Source organism: Pongo abelii, chromosome 15, assembly GCF_028885655.2.
Source record: "Pongo abelii isolate AG06213 chromosome 15, NHGRI_mPonAbe1-v2.0_pri, whole genome shotgun sequence".
In the NCBI taxonomy this organism is placed as follows: Eukaryota; Metazoa; Chordata; class Mammalia; order Primates; family Hominidae; genus Pongo; species Pongo abelii.
In genome coordinates, this window is record NC_072000.2 from 38,708,093 (window position 1) to 38,732,417 (window position 24,325).

General features: G+C 41.1%; 2 protein-coding genes across 10 annotated transcripts in view; one reads left to right on the forward strand and one right to left on the reverse strand.

Annotated features, from left to right (window-relative positions):
* The window catches only part of FAM177A1 (family with sequence similarity 177 member A1), a 39,335-nt gene extending 24,412 nt beyond the window's left edge, over positions 1-14,923 (forward strand). For 5 of the 6 annotated variants that reach the window (XM_054530021.2, XM_054530019.2, XM_054530020.2 and 2 more), the window contains 3 exons: positions 9,061-9,127; positions 10,521-10,618; positions 12,602-14,923. In XM_054530021.2, coding sequence (XP_054385996.1) covers positions 9,061-9,127; positions 10,521-10,618; positions 12,602-12,808 — 372 coding nt within the window. In that variant the 3' untranslated portion in view covers positions 12,809-14,923. Of the gene's footprint in view, positions 1-9,060; positions 9,128-10,520; positions 10,620-12,601 lie in introns of those variants that run through there. The other variant, XM_054530022.2, reaches the window with a different exon arrangement.
* Positions 14,924-17,322: 2,399 nt separating this feature from the next.
* Positions 17,323-24,325, reverse strand: part of PPP2R3C (protein phosphatase 2 regulatory subunit B''gamma) — a 36,659-nt gene continuing 29,656 nt past the window's right edge. For all 4 annotated transcript variants that reach the window (XM_054530017.2, XM_024231492.3, XM_063715559.1 and 1 more), the window contains 3 exons: positions 22,951-23,088; positions 19,824-19,883; positions 17,323-17,629 (listed from right to left, as the gene is read on the reverse strand). In XM_054530017.2, coding sequence (XP_054385992.1) covers positions 17,441-17,629; positions 19,824-19,883; positions 22,951-23,088 — 387 coding nt within the window. In that variant the 3' untranslated portion in view covers positions 17,323-17,440. The remainder of the gene's footprint in view (positions 17,630-19,823; positions 19,884-22,950; positions 23,089-24,325) is intronic.

Here is a 24,325-nt window from a genome sequence, read left to right on the forward strand (position 1 = left end):
CTCACCACTACTAGCCAGTTTGAATGTATCGTTGGGTTTCCTGCCATAGACCAATACAACAGCCAATGCTTATCCATTGGAGTAGTTTTTTTTTTTTGAGACAGAGTTTCACTCTTGTTGCCCAGGCTGGAGTGCAATGGCGCAATCTCGGCTCACCGTAACCTCTGCCTCCCGAGTTCAAGCAATTCTCCTGCCTCATCCTCCCAAGTAGCTGGGATTACAGGCATGTGCCACCATGCCCGGCTAATTTTGTATTTTAGTAGAGACAGGGTTTTGCCTTGTTGGTCAGGCTGGTCTCGAACTCCCGACCTGAGGTGATCTGCCTGCCTCGGCCTCCCAAAGTGCTGGGATTACAGGCATGAGCCACCGCGCCCAGCCCCATTGGAGTACTTTTTAACAACTGAAGATAAACCTGGCTTCACTTAATGTTAAGAGCAGACTTTCAATTTTCTGTTTCCTCTTAATACATCATAAATATGATAAGACAAAGGAATTTTGAAAAGGTCCTGTATTTCCATAGTACATTTGTAAAACAGACTCAATTTTTAAAACCCTGACATTTAAGATAAAGATTTAAGATTAATACTCCTGGCATATGATACTAATAGAGCATAAGAAATGGAGACCTATGCTAGACGTGGTGGCTCACACCTGTAATCCCAGCATTTTGGGAGGCTGAGGCAGATGGATCATGAGGTCAGGAGTTCAAGATCAGCCTTGCCAAGATGGTGAAACCCCGTCTCTACTAAAAATACAAAAATTAGCTGGGCGTGGTGGGTGCCTGTAATCCCAGCTACTCGGGAGGCTAAGGCAGGGAATTGCTTGAACCTGGGAGGTGGAGGTTGCAGTGAGCCAAGATCGCACCACTGCACTCCAGCCTGGGCGACAGAGCAAGACTCTGTCTCAAAAAAAAAAAAAAAAAAAAAAAGAAGTGGAGACCTAGATCTTTTTATAATCCTATAGTAACTCACTTCAATTTTACCTTAGATGTACCTTAAGAATAAACATATTTTCTCTAATTCTCTTAAACATTAATTTAGTTTCAGTTAATATTCCTCAAATATGTGTATATTTGTATAAGTCTATATATATTTTAAAAATATTGCTATAGGCGGCCGGGCATGGTGGCTCACACCTGTAATCCCAGCACTTTGGGAGGCCAAGGTGGGTGGATCACGAGGTCAGGAGATCAAGACCATCCTGGCTAACATGGTGAAACCCCGTCTCTACTAAAAATACAAAAAATTAGCCAGGTGTGGTGGCATGCACCTGTAGTCCCAGCTACTTGGGAGGCTGAGGCAGGAGAATCACTTGAATCCGGGAGGCTGAGGTTGCAGCGAGGCGAGATCGTGCCACTGCACTCCAGCCTGGATGACAGAGCGAGACTCCGATGCAAAGAAAAAAAAATATTGTTATAGGCCGGGCACGGTGGCTCACGCCTGTAATCCCAGCACTTTCGGAGGCTGAGGCAGGTGGATCACGAGGTCAGATCAAGATCATCCTGGCCAACATGGTGCAACCCCATCTCTACTAAAAATACAAAAATTAGCCGGGCGTGGTGGCACGCGCCTGTAGTCCCAGCTACTCAGGAGGCCGAGGCAGGAGAATCGCTTGAACCCAGGAGGCGGAGGTTGTAGTGAGCTGAGATCGTACCACTGCACTCCAGCCTGGGTGACAGAGTGAGAGTCCATCTCAAAAAAAAAAAAAAAAAAAAAAAAAAAATATATATATATATATATATATATATATATATATATATATAGTTGTTACCTATATAAATGGATTGAGTGATGCTTTTCTAATATAGTCAAAACTAAAAATTATCTGGTCTCATTTTTTGCCTCAATTTCGTTTTTTGTTTTTTGTTTGTTTTTGAGACGGAGCTTCACTCTTGTTGCCCAGGCTGGAGTGCAATGGCAAAATCTCAGCTCACTGCAACCTCCGCCTCCCAGGTTCAAGGGCTTCTCCTGCCTCAGCCTCCCAAGTAGCTGGGATTACAAGCATGCACCACCATGCCCGGCTAATTTTGTATTTTTAGTAGAGATGGGGTTTCTCCATGTTGGTCAGGCTGGTGTCGAACTCCCGACCTCAGGTGATCCGCCTGCCTCGGCCTCCCAAACTGCTGGGATTACAGACATGAACTGCTGCGCCCAGCCACCTCAAATTTTACAAAAAGGAAAAGGGTAATACTTTGAAGTGGAGATACAAGTTTTGTTTTTGTTTTTTTTTTTTGAGACGGAGTCTCCCTCTGTTGCGCTGTTGCGCAGGCTGGAGTGCAGTGGTGCGATCTCAGCTCACTGCAACCTCCACCTCCCGGGTTCAAGCGATTCTCCTGCCTCAGTCTCCTGAGTAGCTGAGATTACAGGCACATGCTACCACACCTGGCTAATTTTTGTATTTTTAGTAGAGATGGGGTTGCACTATGTTGGTCAGGCTGGTCTCGAACTCGTGACCTCGTTATCTGCCCACCTTGGCCTCCCAAAGTGCTGGTATTACAGGCGTGAGCCACCACACCCGGCGGAGCTACAAGTTAATGGGCAATCACATACATTGCTACTGCATATTTATTGGCAAATTTTCTAGTGTGAAGTTTTGCAATGTGAATGAAGAGCTTCCTAAATGATTATATTTTTGGCCTAGTTAATTCCACCTTTAGGAATTTAAGCAGATTAAGTAAATAGGCTTAATATTATAATTATATTAATATGATATAATACATGTGGAAAAATAGGATAGAGAAAATATGTAAGGGACAACAATGTTGTAAAAATAAGTATATGCTCAGGAAAAGACTGGAAAGATACCCTGATATTTGGATAATTATTTCTAGGTGGTGGAAAATGGGTGAATTACATTTTCCTTATATTGACCTCCATTTTCTTTCTTTCTTTCTTTCTTTTTTTTTTTTTGAGACAGAGTCTTGCTCTGTTGCCCATGCTGGGGTGCATTGGTGCGATCTCGGCTCACTGCAAGCTCCGCCTCCCAGGTTCACACCATTCTCCTGCCTCAGCCTCCTGAGTAGCTGGGACTACAGGCACCTGCCACCACGCCCGGCTAATTTTTTGTATTTTTTTTGTACAGACAGGGTTTCACCGTGTTAGCCAGGATGGTCTCCATCTCTTGACCTCGTGATCCACCCGCCTCAGCCTCCCAAAGTGCTGGGATTACAGGCGTGAGCCACTGCCCCCGCCGACCTCCATTTTCTAAGTGTTCTACAACAAATAAATATGACTTTTATAATCTGAAAATAAATTGTTTTAATAAGAAATAAAAGGTAGTAGGTCTTAATAGGGAAGGAAGAAATACTTATATTTTTGGAGGAAAAATGAATCATTTCGAGTTTTAGCACTATATACAAGAAGTCTTGAAGACACAAGATCTTGTCCCAGTTTTGCTATTACTGGGATAGTCTAGGTGGTGGAGTTCTGGCGTAGACTCTAGCTACTTCTTTTTTTTGATTCAATCAAGTCAATGTTCAAACAAAGGGCCCTATATATTCATTCTGTACAGTTGTGTGGGATGATGATAAATGTTATCTAGGAATTATTAACCTGTTTTTCAGCTCTGGAGCAGATTTGATTCTTTGGTAGTCATAACTTGGATATTATCAATTATTCTCTCCAGAAACAACCCCAGGAGAATTGGTCCACTGAGAAACATATTTACATTTGAACCTTGAACAATGTGAAGTTTAGGGGTGTGACCCCGCCAACTACCCTGCACAGTTGAAAATCTGCATATAACTTTTTATTCCCCCCAAACTAAATTGCTAATAGCCTAGTGTTGACTGGAAGCCTTACCTAGAGCATAAAGTCAATTAACACATATTTCTTATGTTATATGTATTATATGCTATATTCTTACAATAAAGTAAGCTATAGAAAAGAAAATGTTGGCTGGGCATGGTGGCTCATGCCTGTAATCCCAGCACTTTGGGAGGCTGAGGTGGGCAGATCACAAGGTCAGGAGTTCGAGACTAGCCTGGCCAATATAGTGAAACCCTGTCTCTACTAAAAATACAAAAATTAGCTGGATGTGGTGGTGGGCACCTGTAGTCCCAGCTACTCGGGAGACTGAGGCAGGAGAATCGCTTGAACCTGGGAGGCAGAGGTTGCAGTGAGCCGAGATCGCACCATTGCACTCCAGCCTGGGCGACAAAGAAAAGATAAAAGAAATGAAAGGAAAGGAGAAAGGAAAGGAAAGGAAAAAGGGTTAAGAAAATTATAAGGAAGAGAAAATATATTTACTGCTCATTAAGTGGGAAGTGGATCATCATCATAAGTCTTCTTCCTCATTGTCTTCACATTGAGTAGGCTGAGGAGGAAGAGGAGGGGTTGGTCTTGCTGTGTTAGGCATGGCAGGAGGTGGAAGGGGAGGCAAGAGAGAAAGGCGTACTTGCTGTGACTTCGTGGAAATACGTAGTAATTTCTGTCTGACTGTTTTACTTTTTTATTTCTCTAAAAATTGTTTTATGTGGTAACAGTTCTTTTCCCACCATTTGCTTTAGTTTCATTGCCTGTATAGAAGGGTCCATGTTGTAAAAGAAGTCAAGTGGTCTTGAAAAATCGGAGCCCTTCTGCCAGATTGTCTAATGTCAGTTTCTTTTCTGGCACTGCTGCTTTTACGTCTTCTTCATTATCTGGCAGTGGTTTGGAGGCACTCATCTCTATCAAGCCATTTTCTGTTAATATCTCTGGTATTGTGTCTGTTAGCTCTTGAATTTCTCCAAGATCCAAATTTTGAAACCCTCCACCCCCCACCCCCCTTTCTTTTCATATCTACCATAATCTTTCATGATTTCATTGATTGGCTCTGTCATAAATCCTGTGAAGATGTGCACAACACTTGGACACAGTTTTCTCCAGCAGAAGTTTGTTTCGTGTTGATGTCTTTCACAGCTTTTTCTATAACAACGACATCTTCAGTGGTGTAATCCTTCCAGACTTTCATGATGTTTTCTTTATCAGGGTTCTCTTCTTCTTCTTCTTTTTTTTTTTTTTTTTGAGACGGAGTCTCGCTGTCACCCAGGCTGGAGTGCAGTGGCATGATCTTGGCTCACTGCAGCCTCCTTCTCCCGGGTTCAAGCAATTCTCCTGCCTCAGCCTCCCAAGTAGCTGGACTACAGGTGCACGCTGCCATGCCTGGCTAATATTTTGTATTTTAGTAAAGACAGGGTTTCACCATGTTGCCCAGGCTGGTCGCAAAATCCTGAGCTCAGGTAATCTGCCCGCCTCAGCCTCCCGAAGTACTGGGATTATAGGCATAAGCCACCACGCCTGGCCCAGGGTTCTCTTCTATGGCATCAACAATGCTTTCCATAGAGTACTGTGTGTAATGAGCCTTAAAGGTCCTTATGACCCCTGATCCAGAGGCTGAACTAGAGATGTTGTGTTTGGGGGCAAGTACAACATTTTGACACCTTCAGTGTTGAACTTGTGGGGTTCTGGGTGGCCAGGAGCATTGTCCAATAACAAAAGAACTTTAAAAGGCAGTCCCTTATTAACAGAATACTTCCTGACTTTAGGGACAAAGCATTGATGGAACCAATCCAGGAAAAGGGTTCTTGTTGTCTAGGCCTTGTTGTACAGACAAAAGACTGGTAGCTGGTGTTTATCTTTTTCCTTTAAGGCTTGGGGGCTAGCAGCTTTATAGATAAGGGCAGTCCTAATCATAAACCGGACTGCATTTGTACAAAATAGTAGAGTTAGCCTTATCCCTTTCTGCCTTGAATCCTGGTGCTTGCTTCTCTTCCTTACTAATAAATGTCTTTTGTGGCATGTTTTTTCAGAATAGGGCACTTTGATCTCCACTAAAAACCTGTTCTGATAGATATCCTTTCTTCTCAATGATTTTCCTAATGATGTGTGGGAACTCATCTGCTATCTTTTGTTTGGCAGAAGCTGCTTCTCTTGGTTTGTTGACATTTTTAAAGCCAAACTTCTTTCTAAAATTATCAAGCCATCCTTTGCTGGCATTAAATTCTCCAGCTTTAGATACTGTATTAGGGTTCTCCAGAGGGACAGAACTAATAGAATATATGTATATATGAAAGGGAGTTTATTTATTATTTTTTTGTGAGACAGGGTCTCCCTCTGTTGCCCAGGCTGGAGTGCAGTGGTGCAGTCTTGGCTCACTCAACCTCCACCTCCCGGGTTCAAACGATTCTCCCGTCTCAGTCTTCTGAGTAGCTGGGATCACAGGCGTGTGCCACTACAGCCCCTCTAATTTTTGTATTTTTATTTATTTTATTTATTTAGAGATGGAGTCTTGCTCTGTTGCTCAGGCTGGAGTGCAGGGGCTCAATCTCGGCTCACTGCAACCTCCGCCTCCTGGATTCAAGCAATTCTCCTGTCTCAGCTTCCCTAGAAGCTGGGATTACAGGTGCACGCCACCATGCCCGGCTAATTTTTGTATTTTGAGTAGAGACGGGGTTTCTCCATGTTGGTCAGGCTGGTCTCGAGCTCCTAACCTCAGGTGGTCCACCCGCCTCAGCCTCCCAAAGTGCTGGGATTACAGACGTGAGCCACTGCGCCCCGCCCCATCCACTCCGTCTTAACAGATATTCTTGTGTTTGCCTTTTTAATGCTCTTTTAATCATTAGTATATATACGAAGATTATGGACAAGTTTTTCTCTTTCTCCCCTCCTTGGAAGCCATATTAAAACAATTATTGCCCAGATGCAGTGGCTTACCCCTGTAATCCCAGCACTTTGGGAGGCTGAGGTGGGTGGATCACATGGGGCCGGAATTTGAGACCAGCCTGGCCAACATGGCGAAACCTTATCTATACTAAAAATACAAAAATTCGTGCAATTGGTGCACATCTGTAATCCCAGCTACTCTTGAGGCTGAGGCACAAGAGTCACTTGAACCCATGAGGCAGAGGTTGCAGTGAGCTGAGATTGTGCCACTGCGTTCTAGCATGGGTGACAGAGTGAGACTCCGTTTAAAAAAAAACTCCAGAAAACAATTATTAATGCATTTGATTCCTTGAAGGCTTTATACTATGTTTTCTTTGGATAAACGTATTGGTACAATGAAGCATGCCCTTATCACTGGCTTCATCTAGAGAGGCAGATAACATCTGTTTGGCAAGCTTCACAAAATTCATTTGGAATTACAGAACCAAGATTAACTACGTAGGTGTGCATTGTGGATTGCATTCTGCCAGTGGCCCTGGCTTACCAAATATGCATTGAGCTTGTCTTGGGTTCTATGGTCCAGTCCTTTTTTAAGACTTAAAGAAGGGATCCAGTTTCAGCTTTCTACCTATGGCTAGCCAGTTTTCCCAGCACCGTTTATTAAATAGGGAATCCTTTCCCCATTTCTTGTTTTTGTCAAGTTTGCTACAAAAATTAACTCAAGATGGATTAAAGACTTAAATGTTAGACCTAAAACCATAAAAACCCTAGAAGAAAACCTAGGCAATACCATTCAGGACATAGGCATGGGCAAGGACTTCATGACTAAAACACCAAAAGCAATGGCAACAAAAGCCAAACTTGACAAATGGGATCTAATTAAACTAAAGAGCTCCTGCATGGCAAAAGAAACTACCATCAGAGTGAACAGGCAACCTACAGAATGGGAGAACATTTTTACAATCTACTCATCTGACAAAGGGCTAATATCCAGAATCTACAATGAACTCAAACAAATTTATAAGAAAAAATCAAACAACCCCATCAAAAAGTGGGCAAAGGATATGAACAGACACTTCTCAAAAGAAGACATTTATTCAGCCAACAGACACATGAAAAAATGCTCATCATCACTGGCCATCAGAGAAATGCAAATCAAAACCACAATGAGATACCATCTCACACTAGTTAGAATGGCAATCATTAAAAAGTCAGGAAACAACAGGTGGTGGAGAGGATGTGGAGAAATAGGAACACTTTTATACTGTTGGTGGGAGTGTAAACTAGTTCAACCATTGTGGAAGACAGTGTGGCGATTCCTCAAGGATCTAGGACCAGAAATACCATTTGACTCAGCCATCCCATTACTGGGTATATACCCAAAGGATTATAAATCATGTTGCTATAAAGACACATACACATGTATGTTTATTGCGGCACTATTCACAATAGCAAAGACTTGGAACCAACCCAAATGTCCATCAGTGATAGACTGGGTTAAGAAAATGTGGCACATATACACCATGGAATACTACGCAGCCATAAAAAAGGATGAGTTCATGTCCTTTGTAAGGACATGGATGAAGCTGGAAACCATCATTCTGAGCAAACTATTGCAAGGACAGAAAACCAAACACCGCATGTTCTCACTCATAGGTGGGAATTGAACAATGAGACCTGGACACAGGAAGGGGAACATCACACACCGGGGCCTGTTTTGGGGTGGGGGGAGCGGGGAGGGATAGCATTAGGAGATATACCTAATGTAAATGGCAAGTTAATGGGTGCAGCACACCAACATGGCACATGTATACATATGTAACAAACCTGCATGTTGTGCACAGGTACCCTAGAACTTAAAGTATAATAATAATAATAAAAAAGACTTAAAGAAACAAACAAAACTTATCTTGCCACTTATTTGTCCCTTATTTTCCCACCATTAAAAGCTCATTTGATGTTCCCTTACATATCCTGCTTAATTTCTCTGAACCTTAATTTCCCTGCTATAGCATAAGTATGTCAGATGGCATCCTTAAGTTTCTTTCTATTGACTGAACACTCCCTCTGGTGTTGTGTTTATAAATAGTGGAGACAAAAATGCAGCAAGACAGGAGAAAGGAAAGCTCTGGATTATCAACTCATAAAATAATCCAGACTGCGATTAACAACTCCATTTCAGCGGCTGCATCTTTTTTTGATTCTTCTATGGGCTTAAGGTGGTATATGGGTGAATGTAAAATATCTTTGTGGAATTTTAACTCTAAAGATTTTAAATTGTTGATTGGATTGCAGTCTCTTTGTAGTACTGCCTATAGAATATTCTCGGTGCCTACCAAGTATTTGACTACTTCATTCTGGTCTAAATATATGGAATGAATTTAGGTATGAATGTTGCTAACATGATTTCTTGTTGCAGACAAAACTTACCTGGGGCCCCTACTTATGGTTTTACATGCTTCGGGCTGCTACATCAACTCTCTCAGGTATTGCTTTTCTGCTTGAATATTGTATAATTGCTGTAACATGCTTCAGCAACAGGAACTTTGCTAAATAGGATGTTTCCAAACTGAAGGAGAAACAATAGGGAGTTAATCACTGTCCTCAAGAGCTAGCTAGCATTGGGAGATAGTGACCTAACTTGTACTTCACATTAAAACATTCTTCAGCTTCCAATATAGTTTATTTTTTGAGGAATGAAAAATGACTATGTTAGTTTAGATATGGTTTTCAAGTTCTTAAACCCTTTCTCTTAACAGCTATTTTGCTGCTTTGTCATTTGGTTTCCAATTGATAACATTCTCAATCTGTCTCACTGCTTATTCTAAAGCCTGTATTATAGTTAATTTATATTTCTATTTCATTAATATTTCATTTCTTAAATTGAGATGTGACTAAGTCATATTTGAAGGAAATGAATTATCAACTTATAACTTAATAATGCTGATTTAAAATATAGGTTTTAAATTATGAAGCTTTCTTCTGCTTCCATTTTTAACTCCCTTTTTATCACTTTTTTAAATCACTTTCTGCTTTTTATTAGCGCTAATTGTGAATAGTAATTGATTCAACAAACATTTACTGAGCACTGAATATATGCTAGACAGGTTGGTGTAATGGAAAGAGCACGAGCTTTAGATTCAGACCTAGCTTTGAACTTTGGATCTGCTTTATCAGTTTGGGTTAAGTTCTTTAACCTCTCTACGCCTAACCTTTCACAGTGCCTGGCACATGGTAGGCACTCAGTGAGTGTTATACTACAAGCCATTCCCCTCCTCCAGCCCAGTGATATCCCAGCTTTCTGAGTATATATTTTTCTTTTTTGAGACAGAGTCTTGCTCTTTCATCAAGGCTGGAGTGCAGTGGTGTGATCTCGTCTCACCGTAACCTCCGCCTCCTAGTTTCAAGCTACTCTCCTGCCTCAGCCTTGTGAGTAGCTGGGATTACAGGCGCCCGCCACCATGCCCAGCTAATTTTTGTATTTTTAGTAGAGATGAGGTTTCATCATGTTGTTCAAGCTGGTCTTGAACTCCTGACTTCATGTGATTTGCCTGCCTCAGCCTCGCAAAGTGCTGGGATTATAGACATGAGCTGCCATGCCTGGCAGTATACACTTTTCTTAAAGACATAGACATATAACAGATATACCTAGTGATAAGTGTTCTAATACAGATATGAAAAGACTTGTTGGGAGTTTTGAAGCCACCAGTACTTCTTGAAGAAATCAGGGAAGATATACAGAAGAGAGATATATTAGGTTTTTATAATCTCCTTGAGAGCAGGAACAGTAACTCTTGTATTCCTACAGTGTCTTCACATAGAAAGTGCTCAAGAAATGTTTATAGAATTATATAAGTCTTTTAACTTTTGTATCTTCAGTGTGTGACTTCCTTGGAGAGAAGATTGCATCTGTTTTGGGTATCAGCACCCCAAAGTACCAATATGCCATTGATGAATATTATCGGATGAAGAAGGAGGTATGCCTCCTTTTTACATTTTCTTGGTTCAGTTTGGTTTGCTATGGACTTGATGGGTTGCATAATGAGCCTGTGTATTTTCTAACTGCCCAACATAGAGCTCTCTTATGCTAGGCATTTCATTCTAGAGTCATTAATTTCTTTTATCAAAGTAACATACATTTTGGAATTCTTTAAAACTGGAATTTTCCTATGATCTGTGTGCAAAACTAAACTAGATTTCATTGTCTTAGTGCCATGTGAGATGCCTTATATACATTATTTAATCTTCACATGCCTCTCTTTGGATTATCATTCTAATTCTAAGATGAAGAAACAAGATACTTAGAGCACATGGACTGGATATAGGAAAAGTGGAGTGGGTTTGACACAGATAAAAATTTAAGTACAAGAAATGTGTATGTGCCAGGTGTTAATGCACAAAAATTTGAGGGCAGTTTAAAAGTAGTGAGGTCTTAAGGTGAGAGTGAAGTGAATTTTGTCTTAAAAAATAAAAGCCTTTAGTGCTTAAGAGCATGGGCTCAAGAACCAAAGGGCTTGAATTCAAAATCTGTTCTACCACTTAAAACTTTGTAACCTTGGACAGAACACTTAACCCCTCTATAAGCCTCAATCTCCTCATCTTTGTAATGAGGAGAATTGCAGCATCCATGCTTGGGGGCTGCTCTACAGATTAAATGTATTAAAATATAAAATGTTTAGAACAGCACCTAGTGAGCACAACAAATTGGCATCTGCTATTCTTCAAGCAAATAGAGGGCAGCAATTCAGGTAAAGCTAGAATGTAGAGGCATGAAGGTACATTGTTATGGTTGGGGAAATGGCAAAAATATAATAGTTTATTGTCACTGGAGCATAAGGTACAATGTGGGAGTGACTGGACATGAGCCTGGAAAGGCCAGCTGACTTAACATTTGTCATATGGTTTCAAACCTGTTTTATGAACAAATAAGTATTTCTTAACACTATAAGCCTTGCTTAGAGCCTCATTACCTCATCTGGACTAGCCTCCTAAATGGTCTCTCTCTATTCTCAAGCCAGCCCCAGAGTAATCTTCTGGGGCTACTCACTGTGTACTGACTACCTGTTCTGCAGGGTCCAGTACAAATGCCACCTCCTCAATGAATTTAGTAGTTCTGCAACTAGAAATTATTTACCCTTTCAAAATCTCTACATCTGTCATAATACTGTTTTTACATGTCTTAACTTCCCTACTAAGTTGTAAACTTCTTGAGGGTAGGTGCTGCCTTATCTATATTTGATGCTTATGGGAAAACTAACTATGCTATATATCATTTAGTAAATGAACCAACCTATTCAACCGAATAGACCGACACCCTACAACTGAAGTGATACAGTTGAAGCTAACTTTTTATTTATTTAGCTTAGACTTAATCTGAAAGAAATATAGTCCTTGTCAAAGTTAATTCAGGCCTCATCTAAGTGATGTAGTGCTGGACCCTGTTTTAAAAAATAACCTCTTTTGGGCCGAGCACGGTGGCTCATGCCTGTAATCCCAACACTTTGGGAGGCCGAGGTGGGTGGATCACTTGTGATCAGGAGTTCGAGACCAGCCTGGCCAACATGGTGAAACCCTGTCTTTACTAAAAATACAAAAATTAGCTAGGCGTGGGTGGCAGGTCCTTGTAGTCCCAGCTACTCAGGAGTCTGAGGCAGGAGAATTGCTTGAGCCTGGGAGATGGAGGTTGCAGTGAGCCACTGCACTCCAGCCTGGGTGACAGAGCAAACTCTTTCTCAAAAAAAACAAACAACAAGAAAAAACTACTTTCCTTAAAATGTTTTACAGTAGTTATTTCAATTAGAGAGCAGGAGAAGGGAAAGTATGTCTTAATTAGACCAAACTGATTTGAACATGACACGGTTTTTTTTTTTTTTTAAACATAAGCTGACTGGGGAAAACAGCACTATATACCTTTTGGACTTTCGTATTTCAGCTATTCTTGATGTTGCTCATTTTTTTAGGAAGAAGAAGAAGAAGAAGAAAACAGGATGTCTGAAGAAGCAGAAAGACAATATCAACAGAATAAATTGCAGACTGATTCCATTGTTCAGACAGATCAACCAGAGACAGTGATATCCAGCTCATTTGTGAATGTCAATTTTGAAATGGAGGCAGACAGTGAATTAATTATGGAAAGCAAGCAAAATCCAGTCTCTGTCCCACCATAAAATGAAATGACTATCAAGCTTCAAACTCTTAAGTTTTTTTTTTTAATACAAAAACTTTCACATTCTTTATTCAGTGGGACTTAATACAATTATTTATATTTTAAATTATTAAACTATCTGGAAAGGGAAAATGTTTTCTTCATTTTTAGGATCTATCTAGCAAAAGCCAGATCTGAAATTCAGATATTTGTACTGTTTTTACTGTGTATAGAATTAGTGCTTTGGTTTTAAAATGATCTTTTAAAAAAGTTAAGGACATCCTAGAGCCTTAATAGTTAAGAAGAGTTAAATTATCAAGCCTATTTGTGCATTTGCTTTTTTTAAAAAAGGTAAGTTGCTGATTAAGTCTAATTGGAATTGATAATTCCATAGTCTTAGATTAAAATGAGGATATTTTCTCCTAGATTTTCTCATGTTATGCCATGCATTTATATATCTAACCATTAATTTCACACTAAGGATGCTTCACCATATAATAAAAGGAACAAGATGGAAGCACTTTGAATTTTCTTTCATTGAGAATAATTGTTTTATGTAAGAATCTGAATTTATAACACCAGATATTAAGATAGGCTTCCATTTTTTAATGCAAGCCACTTAATCTTGTATTCTTTTTCAGGACTCAAATAACTAGCTTTGAACATAATATTAAAACACTACTTATAGAATAGATTTATTAATGTTAATACCTAGTGAATATCCATGTGGCATCCTGGTTATCTGTTCAGCGTTAATCCTATAGAAAAGTGGTTTGGAGGGGATTGGGGGATAGTGGGACAGGTATAGATTTAATCCATCAGGAGCAATTAGATATTGTATAAGGTGCAATGATAGCCTAATGAAATTACCCGTCATTCATCATTTAGAAGTAGCAACAGTGAAGACTGGACAGTTTACTTGAATCTGGTTGGAGGTTATTTGTAAACCTTATAAATGTATATATTGTGAAGCTAATTTTGAAAATATTCCTAAATATGGCCAGGTACGGTGCTCACACCTGTAATCCCAGCACTTTGGGAGGCTGAAGTGGGCAGATTACTTGAGGTCAGGAGTTTGAGACCAGCCTGGCCAACGTAGTGAAACCCCGTCTCTACAAAAATACAAAAATTAGCCGGGCATGGTGGTGCATGTCTGTAATCCTAGCTGCTCGGGAGGCTGAGGCAGGAGAATCACTTGAACCAGGGAGGTGGAGGTTGCAGTGAGCCGAGATTGCACCACTGCAGTCCAGCCTGGGACAGAGTGAGACTCCATCTTGGGGGGAAAAAAAATACACACACACACACACACACACACACAAACACACACACATACACACATATTTCTAAATATGTGTATAGAACCTTTTATCAGTATAACATTGATTTATAATTAAATGTGGATGAGGAAGAATGTGTGGAGTGTTTCAGAAATTTTGATCTTAAAAGCCTTTTCAGAAACTCAAAGCTTTCAGAAATTAAGTTATATTAATAGCCTTCTAAACAGCATTAAGTTTTCAATCTTAATATAGCTATATAAAATATAGTGTCAAAGAAAGTAACATCAATCTGGTGGGTCTGTAATGGAAATCTGTCAATGAACATGAACTGAGTTCTTCAACTACAGGTTGAAGGATAATTAAACTTTTCATTAGGAGTGTTCAGCTACGTGGATTCATGGAATGGTGGTTCATAGTAAGTGATGGTAATCTTTTTATTCATGGGTGTAAACCCTTTATAACTTAGTGCTTAAAATATTAATCTTTTGATTATATAATGTCCCATGAATTATAGTTTACCAATAGTTCTAAAACATGCTAACCTGACCTTTTCCTTCTAATTTAACTTCATTCGAGATAGTACCTCTCACTCACAGATATTTATTTGGTTATCAAGTGAAGATAGGTGTGTCTAAAAGTGATCTTCTGAATCCTGTCTCCCTAGAGATACTAGTGTCTAGAGTTTACCCAGAAAAGTTTATGATTGTAACAAAAGGAAGTAGTGACTTATGAAGGTTTTGTTTCTTGAATTTTACTTTTGCTACTTGTCCAATAGTGGCTAGTTTGTTTATCAGTAGTTATTCACTATGCCTTAAGTTTATACTTTGTTTATGCAAACTATAAAATTTCCCATAAATGTATTCAATGGTTTGTCTTACTTTAAGCCTCTTTCACTCACTTTTTCCTACTTCCTTTTCAGTCCTTTTAAGAATTCCAGTTCCAGCTGGGCACGGTGGCCCACGCCTGTAGTCCCAGCACTTTGGGAGGCCAAGGTGGGCGGATCACTAGGTCAGGAGTCCAAGACCAACCTGGCCAACATGGTGAATTAGTAGAGATGGATTTCTACTAAAAATACAAAAATTAGCTGGGCATGGTAGCAGGTGCTTGTAATCCCAGCTGCTCGGGAGGCTGAGGCAGGAGAATCGCTTGAGCCTGGGAGGCAGAGGTTGCAGTGAACGGAGTTTGCGCCATTGTACTCCAGCCTGGGCGACACAGCAAGACTCGTCTCCAAAACAAAAAAAAAAGAATTCCAGTTCCTTCTGGATCATAGTTCATATTTACCTTCTTCTAATCTTTCAGCATCTCATAAAAACTAAATGTAATGTATAACTGAAGTCTTTATCCTGAATTAACATAAATTCTTTAACAAAAATCCTTAACAAAATGAAGTTTGTTTTTTGGTTTGAGACAGGGTCTTACTCTGTTGTCCAGGCTGGAGTGCAATAGTGCAATCATGGCTCACTCCAGCCTCGACCTCCTGGGCTTAAGCAGTCCTTCCCTGTCAGCCTCCTAAGGATCTGGGACTACAGGCTCACACCACCATGCCCAGCTAATGTTTTTTATTTATTTTTTGTAGAGACTTGGTTTTGCCATGTTGTCCAGGCTTGGAATTAACTTTTGTAAAATGTAACTCTGGTATTGGTTAATAAAACTAGACAATTTTTTTTTTTTTTTTTTTGAGATGGAGTCTCACTCTGTTGCCCGGCTGGAGTGCAGTGGCTCAATCTCGGCTCACTGCAAGCTCCGCCTCCCGGGTTCACGCCATCCTCCTGCCTCAGCCTCCCGAGTAGCTGGAACTACAGGCATCCTCCACCACGCCCAGCTAATTTTTTGTATTTTTAGTAGAGACGGAGTTTCACTGTGTTAGCCAGGATGGTGTCAATCTCATGAACTCATGATCCGCCCGCCTCAGCCTCCCAAAGTGCTGGGATTACAGGCGTAAGCCACCGCGCCCGGCCAACAAATTTTTTATACCAATGATTTTCATGAAAGTAAAATACTAGTTTGAATACATTTTATTAAAACATCCAATTAAAAGAAAGAACAAGGCTGGGCACAGTGGCTCACGTATCACTGTGAATCATGGTGGCTATAGTCCCAGCACTTTGGGAGGCCGAGGCAGGTGGATCACCTGAGGTCAGGAGTTCGAGACCAGCCTGGCCAACATGGCGAGACCCCATCTCTACTAAAAATACAAAAATTAGCCAGGCATGGTGGTGCACACCTGAAGTCCCAGCTACTCAGGAGGCTGAGGCAGGAGAATTGCTTGAAGCTGGGAGGTGGAGGCTGCAGTGAGCAGAGATCATGCCACTGCACTCCAGCGTGGGCAACAGACGGAAACTGTCTCAAGAGAAAAAAAAAAAACGAAAAACAAAAAGGCTGGGCGCGGTGCCTCACACCTGTAATCCCAGCACTTTGGGAGGCCGAGGCGGGCAGATCACTTGAGGTCAGGAGTTCGAGACCAGCCTGGCCAACATGGTGAAACCCTGTCTCTGCTAAAATACAAAAATTAGCCAGGTGTGTTGGCAGGCGCCTATAATCCCAGCTACTCAGGAGGCCGAGGCAGGAGAATCGCTTGACCCCCCTAAAAAAAAATCCTAATCCTAACCCAGAAATAAAATGGCTCTACTCTAATGAATGGGAAAGTTTGTCATCTTTGAGATTTTATATAGACACACACACACACACACACGTGTGTATACATATATGCACTGTCACTCAAATATTCACATTCTAAATGACTGTCAGAAATATTCCATGGAGGCCGGGTGCGGTGGCTCACGCCTGTAATCCCAGCACTTTGGGAGGCCGAGGCAGGCGGATCACGAGGTCAGGAGATCGAGACCATCATGGCTAACACGGTGAAACCCCATCTCTACTAAAAATACAAAAAAAAATTAGCCAGGTGTAGTGGCGGGCACCTGTAGTCCCAGCTACTTGGGAGGCTGAGGCAGAAGAATGGCATGAACCCAGGAGGCGGAGCTTGCAGTGAGCCGAGATTGCACCACTGCACTCCAGCCTGGGCGACACAGCCAGACTCCGTCTCAAAAAAAAAAAAAAAAAAAAAAAAAAATTCCATGGAAACTTCATCTCTGAAGATTATACAGATTTAAACTGAACATCATCTACCTACAGCAAATCACACTTCCCATCTTTGAACTAAAAGGAACCAGAACTTACCCCACCTCCTAACAAGCAATATTTGGTTCTATTGCTTCTAAACTATTGCAACCAAAATTCCAGTAACCAAAACATTTGCTGTGTTCTCTAGGCATATCAAGTGTTTTATTTAGACCATTTCTGAGGATTTTGCTTTAAAGGCTTTACATGCAGCATTCAAGTATCTCTTAATATAAGACAGTCTAGTCTTTCAGAGATCATGTATCATCAAGTTCTGCAGAGTTTTCACTGTCATTTGCAACAAGAGCTTCTCTGTTCTCATAAGTCCAGAAGCCATTCAAATCGATTAGAATGGTGGTTACTGTGTCTCCTTGATTACTGTTGATTAAATCCTGAAGAGAGATTTTCAAAGGATCCTTTGGTTTTACCATGTCAAAGATTTCATCCTGCAAGAGAAAAAAAAATAATACAATGAAATTTGATCCACTTAATTTCTGTCACACACAGTGATCCAAAATTCAGGGCTGTTTGCATCCACCGAAGTACAGAGGAATAAAATTGAGGGCTGCCACTTGGGCTTATGTTAATTTTTTGTTCTACTTTTTTTCTTTTCCATTTAACAGGCAGTTTCCTTTTCTCTACCTACAACCACAAAATTTTATTGGATAACTCCTTAGCTATGTGATAGCTATCCTTCGTTTTATAGATGAAGAAACCAAGGCTCAGTGCCTAATCCAGCTACATAGGTAATTAGTGTCAGAACTATCTAATGCAGTGTTCAGGGACTGCATGTTAACTAATTTCTTCCATATTTTTCTGTTGCCTTCTAATTGGTGAAACAAGGTTTTGTCTGTAGTTTTTGTTTTTCTTGTTTTGTTTTGTTTTTGAGATGGAGTCTCGCTCTGTCATCCAGGCTGGAGTGCAGTAGCGCGATCTTGGCTTACTGCAACCTTCGCCTCCTGGGTTCAAGCGATTCTTCTGCCTCAGCCTCCCGAGAAGCTGGGACCACAGGCGCACACCACCACACCCAGCTAATTTTTGTATTTTTAGTAGAGATGGGGGTTTCACCATATTGGCCAGGCTGGTCTCAAACTCCTGATGTTAAGTAAGCTGCCTGCTTTGGCCTCCCAAAGTGCTGGAATTATAGGCGTAAGCCACTGCGCCCAGCCTTGTTTTTTTTTTTTTTTTTTGAGACAGAGTTTCACCCTTGTTGCCCAGGCTGGAGTGCAATGGTGTCATCTCGGCTTATCGCAATCTCTGCCTCCTGGGTTCAAGCGATTCTCCTGCCTCAGCCTCCCAAGTAGCTGGGATTACAGGCATGCACCACCACATCTGGCCAATTTTTGTATTTTCAGTAGAGACGGGGTTTGTCCATATTGGTCAGGCTGGTCTTGAACTCCCGACCTCAGGTGATCCGCCTGCCTTGGCCTCCTCAGCCTGCCTTGGCCTCCCAAAGTGCTGGGATTACAGGCATGAGCCACCGTGCCCAGCCCCCCTTTTTTTTTTTGTGAGATGGAGTGTCCCTCTGTCACCCAGGCTGGAGTGCAGTAGTGCAATCTTGGCTCGCTGCAACCTTCGCCTCCCAGGTTCAAGGCATTCTCCTGCCTCGGCCTCCCAAATAGCTGGGATTACAGCCATGTACCACCACACCCGGCTAACAAGGGTTTGGTTTAATTTTTTTTTGCTAACAGTTCAGCTCAATTAAACATCTAAATGTTTCAGAGATAGTGACAAAGCTTCATTTCCAATATTGATGTCAACATTTTATTAGGATGGGAGAGGGGAGTTCTCTCTGGATATGCATTAGACATCCAAAAAGAAGCTAAATTCTGCTAAAACTTACTGGAACATATAGAAGACTTCCTTCTATATTATGAAGTGTACAACATAGATATTTACAGGGAATTTGTACATGTTTTCTAATCTTTTTGTAGTAAAATTACTACAAAATTTGTAGTAAAATAAAATTTGTAGTAAAATTACTGAAAGTGAACAGGCTCTTTGAGGTAGCATACTAAAACAGTTTCCAAGGTAAAAATTCCGTTTACAGTTGAACAGACTGCCATAGGATATAGACTGTACTGACTGTCTTAATTTTCTTTTTTTTTTTGAGACAGAGTTTCACTCTTGTTGCCCAGGCTGGAGTGCAGTGGCGCAATCTCAGCTCACTGCAACCTCCACCTCCTGGGCTCAAACGATTCTCCTGCCTCAGCCTCCCGAGTAGCCGGGATTACAGGCATGCGCCACCACGCCCAGCTAATTTTTGTATTTTTAGTAGAGACGGGGTTTCACCATGTTGACCAGGCTGGTCTCGAACTCCTGACCTCGGGTTATCTGCCTGCCTCAGCCTCCCAAAGTGCTGGGATTACAAGCGTGAGCCACTGCGCCCGGCCCCCTGACTGTCTTAATTAAAATGAATGAATGCTTCCAGTGAAAACATAATGATGACAGTACTAAAATTATAAACTACATAAATAGTCCAAATGTGGTCTCAGTTCATAATGATGTAAGTATCAGTTCAGAACAAAAAGCAAACACTTGATTCAAATAGTACTTCATTAGTTGCTTTCATTTAAAATTTCATGTAATACAAATGACTCATAATTATCTGGTAATATGTAAATTAAAGGAAAAGATAACCTTGACATCTTGAAATGAAACAGGATCTTGTCCATGGATTTTCATTAGTTCTTGTATGGCCTGTATTTAATAGAAATAAATCTGTAAGTAAAAAATGAAATACACAACATCCCTCTTTTGCCCTTTTGCCCTACAACCCCTTTCTACTTATACTTCCTTTCCTATCAGACTACAAACCTCATCATTCTCTCTCTTGCCAATCTTCTTAGCTTTCTTGACCTTATTCCACATCAGTGAGCAAAACCTAAATTCTCGATTAGTGTATTGACCTTTTTAGACCTATATCTTAACTATTGAGAACTTCAGGAAAAAAAATAAAAAGATTACGGATTGCTGCCTCTACATAGGAATGTTCTCCAACCTCAAACGGGCCCTCAACATGGCCTCACAATTATTCTGTTTGATCTGCTCCTCTCATTTTCCATGAATGTTATTCCTGCCTTCACTATTCTCTTAAGATCCCCAATCTACTGTCTCCCTTCCTACCCTACGCTTTGCTTTCTACGTAATATAAGAAATGGAGGTAGACCTCCCAAAACTCTTCCTTTTTATAAACTTTAACAAAAAAATGAAGAAACTGCTGTCATCCAGTAGGAATACAAAATACTTCAGGTGAGCATTATTCACTGGAAATGTGAAGTTTCAAATTCTTGGTGAATAGTCAACTTTGTTCCCAATGCCTACTCTGTTACCACTAATAATCAGAGTATCCATAAAGGAATCCCTTTGAAGTAGGTAAGAATCTGAGTACACGCTCTGTTAATATAGTAATAGATGGTATGATCGAGAGTGAATCATCCAGGCCCAGCTTTATCACTAGGATACTGATGTCCAAACGCTCTATGAACAGCCCAGGATTATAGGGCTCAGCATTGGACACTTTTTACCTTATCCCATATAACCAAGCCTAAATAAGCTTTGACAAAATGCCTATATGAAATATTTTTTAAATATTTTTTAAATAATTTAATATTCTAAGAGTAGAAAATACTGTAAAGAAATCTTGATGAAAAAGAGTTCAGTGTTTAATTTCAAATACATTTATTTTCTTAAGATTGGATTTTTACTTAATAGGTTTGTCTAAAGTAGGGGCATTCCTATGATGGGTTGGTATTTATTTTCTCAGATGAGCCGCTGATATAAGCCCATATAGCATTCAGTTTTTTTAATTTTTATTTTTAGAGATAGGGTCTTACTCTGTCATTCAGGCCGTAGTGCAGTGGCACAATCATGGCTCACTGCAGCGTTGACCTCCAGGACTCTAGTGATCTTCCCACCTCAGCCTCTCAAGTAGCTGGGACTGCAGGCATGTGCCACCACACCCAGCTAATTTTTAATTTTTTTGTAGAGATGGAGTCTCCCTATGTTGCCCAGGCTGGTTTCCCAACTCCTGGGCTCAAGCAACCCTCCTTCCCTGGCCTCCCAATGTGCTGGGATTAGAAGCATGAGCGACCACGCCTGGCCTAAAAATTATTTTCATGGTTTATTTATTTCAACATAGCAAATAAAAGTATCTACAACTGGCTGGGCACAGCCTCCCCAGTAACCGGGACCACAGGCATGTGACCACTACACCCAGCTAATTTTTTTAATTTTTTGTAGAAGTTGGGGTTTACCTGTGTTGCCCAGGCTGGTCTCAAACTCCTGTGCTCAAGTGAACCTCCTATCTCAGCTTCCCTAAGTACTGGGATTACAGGTGTGAGCTACCATGCCTGGGGTATGATTTTTTAATTTTTTTTTTTTCTTTTTGAGACTCAGTCTTGCTCTGTTACCCAGGCTGGAGTGCAGTGGCGCAATCTCGGCTCACTGCAAGCTCTGCCTCCTGGGTTCGTGCGATTCTCCTGCCTCAGCCTCCCGAGTAGCTGGGACTATAGGCGCCCGCCACCATGCCCGGCTAATTTTTTTGTATTTTTAGTAGAGATGGGGTTTCACCATGTTAGTGAGGATGGTCTTGATCTCCTGACCTTGTGATCCGCCCACCCTGGCCTCCCAAAGTGCCGGGATTACAGGCGTGAGCCACCGCAACCCGGCTGATTTTTAAATTTAATAAAAGCATTTACATAACAGATTTCAGAAGGAAATCAAGTTTTTAGTTTTCTTTCCTACTTAAAAAAATATAACTGAGTGAAAGCTGATTTGACTAGATGTAAAATAAAAATGTGTAAATACATGTCAGGGGCTGTACTACCATTGGAAATACAAATATGTGATAAATTCTATACTTGTGATGAAAAGCTTGTAAGATGCTAAGCAGTTCAGAAAAGGTAGCTCCTTTCCACAGAAATTTTTATAGACTTTGGTAGTTGTATTTTTTTTTTTTTTTAAAGATAGAGTCTTGCTCTGCTGCCCAAGCTAGAATGCAGTGACGCGATTTCAGCTCACTGCAACCTCCGCCTCCTGGGTTCAAGTGATTCTCCTGCCTCAGCCTCCCAAGTAGCTGGGATTACAGGCATGTGGACCCACTTATTGGGGAGGCTGAGTGGGAAGACTGCCTGAGCCCAGGAGTTGGAGGTTGCAGTGAGCTATGATCGTGCCACTGCAGCCTGGGCGACACAGCCAGACCCTTTCTCAAAAAAAGAAAAAAATAAATAAAAATCACGAGTTGGGTAAAATGGTTACTAAATATTTAATTTAAACCAAATGATATATCTTTAATTTGCTCTTCTTTTTCTAATTTCCTAAAGTAGATGCTGATTTTAGATCTTTAATGTTCTCCAGTATATGCATTCAATACTATAAATTTCCCTCTAGCCACTGCTTTTGCTGCATCTCACAATTTTTTTTTTTTTTTTAGATGGAGTCTCGCTCTGTCGCCCAGGCTGGAGTGCAGTGGTGCAATCTCGGCTCACTGCAAACTCCGCCTCCCGGGTTCACGCCATTCTCCTGCCTCAGCTTCCCAAATAGCTGGTACTACAGGCACCCACCACCACACCTGGCTAATTTTTTGTATTTTTAGTAGAGACGGGGTTTCACCATGTTAGCAAGGATGGTCTCTATCTCCTGACCTCGTGATCCACCTGCCTCAGCCTCCCAAAGGGCTGGGATTACAGGCGTGAGCCACTGCACCGGCAGCAACCAAATGATATATCTTAAGGAACAATGACTCACTTATGCAAATGAGACTTACCCTAAAAAAATAATTAAGTGAAAAGACATTCAGATATCCTTTGTTCTCAATATCAAGCAGTTTGAAAATATATTGTAGAGCTGCAGGTTCCTTTCTGTTTTCTAATGCAAGGACAAAGTCCAAGTAGGTCTTATAGTCCTACAGAACAGAAAATAATGTTCATTAGAGGCCTTAGTTGAAATTAACTTTCAAGTGAATATCTTATGATTTGAAGCTATTTTGCAATCAAAGGTGGCAAATTTAATTTTTTCCCTAAGTTATGAAATGAGAAATCCATTTATATACTTAATATTGGTTTCTAAGGAATTTTTTTCTTTTTTCTTTGAGACGGAGTTTCACTCTCGTTGCCCAGGCTGGAGTGCAATGGCACAATCTTGGCTCACCACAACCTCCACCTCCCGGGTTCAAGCAATTCTCCTGCCTCAGCCTCCCGAGTAGCTGGGATTACAGGCATGCGCCACCAAGCCTGGCTAATTCTATATTTTTAGTAGAGATGGGGTTTCTCCATGTTGGTCAGGCTGGTCTCGAACTCCCAACCTCAGGTGATCCGCCCGCCTCAGCCTCCCAAAGTGCTGGGATTATAGGCTGAGCCACCGTGCCCAGCCATAGGAATTCTATATACAATCTACACAGGACAGTTTTGAGGACATAGTTCATTTTTATTTATTTTTTTTTTTGAGACGGAGTCTTGCTCTATCGCCCAGGCTGGAGTGCAGTGGCGCAATCTCAGCTCACTGAAACCTCTGCCTCCCAGGTTCAAGTGATTCTCCTGTCTCAGCCTCCCAAGTAGCTGGGAATACAGGTGCACAACACTATGCCCAGCTAATTTTTATATTTTTAGTAGTGACAGGATTTTCCATGTTACCCAAGCTGGTCTCAGACTCCTGACCTCAAGTGACCCGCCTGCCCCGGCCTCCCAAAGTGCTGGGATTATAGGCATGCACCACTGTGCCCAGCCCTAACTTCATTTTTTTATGAGAGACTTGCTGTGTTAAACTATAATTTTCTTTCATTATTCTTGTTTTTGAGACAGGGTCTCACTTTATCAACCAGGCTGGAGTGCAGTGGTACGATCATAGTTCACTGCAACCTTGATCTCCTAGGCTCAAGCAATCTTCCCACTACAGCCTCCGAGGTAGCTGAGGACTACAGGTGCATGCCATCACACTTGGCTAATTTTTTAAATTCTTTGTAGAGATGGGGTTTTCCTGTATTACCCATGCTAGTCTCAAACTCCTGGGCTCAAGCAATCATCTGGCCTCGGCCTCCCAAAGTGCTGGGACTAGAGGGATGAACTACTGCATCCTGCTTCAAACTTTTGAAACAGATAAGACAGTGACTAAGCTATAAACTTATAACTTCATTTCAGTGCAGT